At 38.6% G+C, this 3,855-nt stretch overlaps 1 protein-coding gene across 1 annotated transcript; it reads right to left on the reverse strand.

Annotated features, from left to right (window-relative positions):
* Window positions 1-569: 569 nt before the first annotated feature.
* LOC115867741 (methylsterol monooxygenase 1) lies at window positions 570-2,252 on the reverse strand. Its single transcript, XM_030884115.3, has one exon. It carries the CDS (start codon window positions 2,205-2,207, stop codon window positions 1,326-1,328), a length of 882 nt encoding a protein of 293 aa, XP_030739975.1. The 5' UTR covers window positions 2,208-2,252; the 3' UTR covers window positions 570-1,325.
* Between the last annotated feature and the right edge of the window lie 1,603 nt (window positions 2,253-3,855).

The raw sequence follows: 3,855 nt of genomic DNA on the forward strand, positions 1-3,855 counted from the left end.
CTCTAGAAGGTGGGTGACCTATGGGTCTTCCATTTTTGTGTGGCTGTGGACACCTTTTAGTGCTGCCTTCTTGGCCTTCAAAACCTTTGCTTTGGCTTCAGCTTTGGGAGGGTCAGGAGTTTCCTTCTTTCCTTTCAGCCACATTTTTGTGAAAAGCTTGTCCTTTTCTTAAATGAGAATGTTTATTATGATTATTCAGTAATCCTTCTTTTTGTGCTGTGTGTTTTGGAGTTTATTAAACATAACACTTAGTCTAAAGACTGTAGAAAGTCTAAATTGGGATTACGATGACACTAAAGGAGAAATAAATGTCATCTGGAGAATATGAACTCTGAGAAAAACTGACTTCTATAATCATCTCTAGATGTAATAACTGGACTTGACTTTACATTGTTTTCTAAAGTCAGAAAGATATATACTCCTTAAGATGTTTTCTCCAAAACTCCTCCTTGCTATACTTCCGTAGTTTGGCCAGAAGTGTGTCACAAGATTGTCTCTAGTTGCAAGTAGAAACTGGAAAGATACTGCTAACTACAAAAATTATAACCCATAATTACAGTTTTTTTTTTTTTAATCAAACAAAATCACATTTATTTCAATAGCTCCAAGTGCAAATACAGCAAGTCAGTACACAAAGTTTCAAGATACAGCTTTAAGTATAATGAAAACTTGATATACAAAAAAGAAAGGGTAAATAGCAGAAATAAAGCTCAATGTTTAAAAAATTCAAGTAACCTGAAAACCTTTAGACTAAAATAGTCTTTCAGAAATGCCTTAATTTATAGATAAGAGTAGTACATTACAGTCAAAAAGGACTTCTCAGAAAGAGAATCACCCCAAACTGGTCAGCTCCAGATATGAGCAGAAATTCCCGGTGCTGGCTATTTCAGAGTTAGCACTCACTCACACTATACAGATTGGTGTGGTTCAACCCATGGCATCTGATCTTTAAGCAAATTCCAAAATAGTATTTAAAGTTCAGTACTACTAAGAGTTCGTGAAATGGTCACTATATATTTAAAAGGTTTGAAGACCAATTTCAGCTTCAGGCCTATGGTACAACTTGGGAAAAAGACATACATTAATATTCCTTCCATTACTTAAATCCTTTTTGTAAAGTTAGCAACATGGCCTTTAAAGGTTCCTCAGGGAAACTGTACTTAAACATATAAAAGTTCCCACTAGGAAGATAATTAAAAGTTGTTAATGTTCTTTTTATCACTTAGCAACCAAGACACATGTTTATTTCCACTCCCCAGAAGCAATGTTAGCTACTAGCTTCAATTCAGGAAATGTGTATCTGCAGGAAGGTTTATGTGAGATGCTTATTCAGTCTTTTTCTCAACCTTCTTCGTTTTCTCAATGTAGGCAATAAATTGAGAGTCTGTTCCAAAAAGTCTATCCCACCATGTAAATGTCGAAGCATAGTTTCCAATGAAGTTCATGTGGTGGAAATCGTGATGCCGAGAACCAGCATAGAAAGGAATGAGATTTAAAGGGTTGAGAGGAATGTCATAACCACTATGGACATCAACAGTTTCTATCAAGCGAATGGTTACCCAGGCCCAAAGAAGAATAACATGATCACATAAAAGCATGATTCCAATGAAAAATCCAGTTCCAAGAATTAAGGTTTCCAGAGGATGTGCATATTCAGCTTCCATTCCAAATGGAGCCTGAAACTCATGATGAATTTTATGAATATGCTTATATATTCTTTTGTGGTGTAAGAGCCTATGCAGGAAATAGTGCCAGGTATCCTCAATCACTGCACAGCCAAGGCATCTTGCCAAAAGCATGTACCATCTTGGCATTGTTTCCCAATCATAAGGAATATTGAAATACTCTGTAAAATAATAGGTTCCACAAATCAAAGGAAGCTGGATACAAAAGTGATTAAAGAGAAGTACTTTAAAACATTTCCATTGATTTTCCCACGTTTCTGGTTTATCCTTTTGAATTTTGTACTTTTTCATGTAAGGTATAAATTGAAACAAGAATCCAGGTAAACAGAACAAGAAATAAAGGACCTCATGAACTATGAGTGATCCCCATGTTGCAATCTGGAACTTTGTATAATTATTCAACATATAGTTCCAAGCATTTTTAAATGGTTCCTGCAGAGGATTCTCAGGTAAAAGTGAATCTACATATTCCACAGCCAAGGATGCTGAACTAAAGATGCTGATACTTTCATTTGTTGCCATTTTTCAAATCTCTGCAGACAGCCTTATAATTGGTATCAATAAATACAGCACAGTACTGTAAATGTATTTTCTCTTCCTAATTTTTTAACGTTTTCTTTTCTCAGCTGTTTATGTTATCGGCAAGGCTTCGGTCAACAGTAGGCTATCAGTAGTTCAGTTCCTATTTAGAGATAACTGCTTTAATTAACATTCAGGAGTTTACGCTCCAAACTCAAGGGAGGGAAATGGACACACTGTTGACAACCTCTTCCACCCCGGCCACTCACCTGCCTACAGTTTTTTTTTAATAAGAGGGAAGTAGAGAATTACAATTTAGTAGAAGACTATTCATAATTGCCTATTCAGAAAATGAAATCATTGAGTTCCAGTTAATGACAAGAGACTTCTATAAATGATCATTTGTTACCATAATGAGAAGACTTCTAAATTACTGATAAACATTGCAAAATTATTCTTTCATGGATTTACAGAATGGTGGATTACTTGCTTAAGGATCTGTCTTCCCCTCACCTGGGAATTGGAACTTCATCACTATTTACAGGACTGCTATGAGGGCTGCAGTGTTTTTATGTGGACCTTGCTCTCTGGGCACAGTGGGTTGTTCTCTGTGTGTGCATTCTGTTTATTGAAATGCCAAATAGTTAATGGTTTTGAGCTGCATCAGTTGAGATAACTAGGTTATGTTGCAGTAATCAACAGTAAAAATTCTTAGAGGCTTATAGCCATGAGTGTTTTCATCCTGTGGGTTCATCTCAGACTGGCACAAATTCTGCTTTCCACTGTCTTCATGTTGGGTTCCAGGCTGACTGAACGATCTTGATCTGTAATTTCGCTGGTCTTATGTAAAGGGGAAAGATGCGCGGCTGTCCCTGGGCTAGCTCTCAAAGCTTTTGATTGCAAGTGTCACATGACATTTTTACTCAAATTCTTTAACCAAGGCAAGTTATAAGACCCCTCCTAAATTCAAAAGGGGAGGGGATCAGTGAATATTTTGAGCAATAATAGAATATTCTTCAAAAGACACTGGGCACTGCATAGGTTAAATTCTGACTCTGTCATTTAACAACAATGCTACTTTTTGTTTGTTTTTTGTTGTTGTTTTTTTTGCGGTACGCGGGCCTCTCACTGTTATGGCCTCTCCCGTTGCGGAGCACAGGCTCCGGACGCGCAGGCTCAGCGGCCATGGCTCACGGGCCCAGCCGCTCCGCGGCATGTGGGATCTTCCCAGACCGGGGCACGAACCCGTGTCCCCTGCATTGGCAGGCGGACTCTCAACTACTGCGCCACCAGGGAAGCCCAACAATGCTACTTTTTAGACAAGTTAGAAAATGTTTCTTGTGCATCACACTTTTCATTGAAAAGTAAACATAATTCCGGTTACAACTTACACAGAACTGACCTGAGGATTCAATAAAATTGTTAGGTAGTTAGTCAGACATTAGCAGCAAGGAGGTGACAGTGGTGAGAAAAACAAGAAGAATAAATCAAGTCACACACCCAGCCATCTGGGGACTCTCCCTTGACCCCATTCAGATCGGGCTGAAACTATGGTCGTGTGGTGGGCAGCTTATCCTGATAAAGAGGGACCACAGGAATACGAGGGGACGTCCCTGGGCTGCGCATGCCCAGACCAGACAGGTGTATAACC

The sequence above is a fragment of the Globicephala melas genome, chromosome 1, assembly GCF_963455315.2.
Source record: "Globicephala melas chromosome 1, mGloMel1.2, whole genome shotgun sequence".
In the NCBI taxonomy this organism is placed as follows: Eukaryota; Metazoa; Chordata; class Mammalia; order Artiodactyla; family Delphinidae; genus Globicephala; species Globicephala melas.

What these genes read in the sequence shown, in the direction of transcription:
- LOC115867741 (XM_030884115.3), bottom strand. Translation starts at nt 2,207, where the DNA reads ATGGCAACAAATGAAAGTATCAGCATCTTTAGTTCAGCATCCTTGGCT.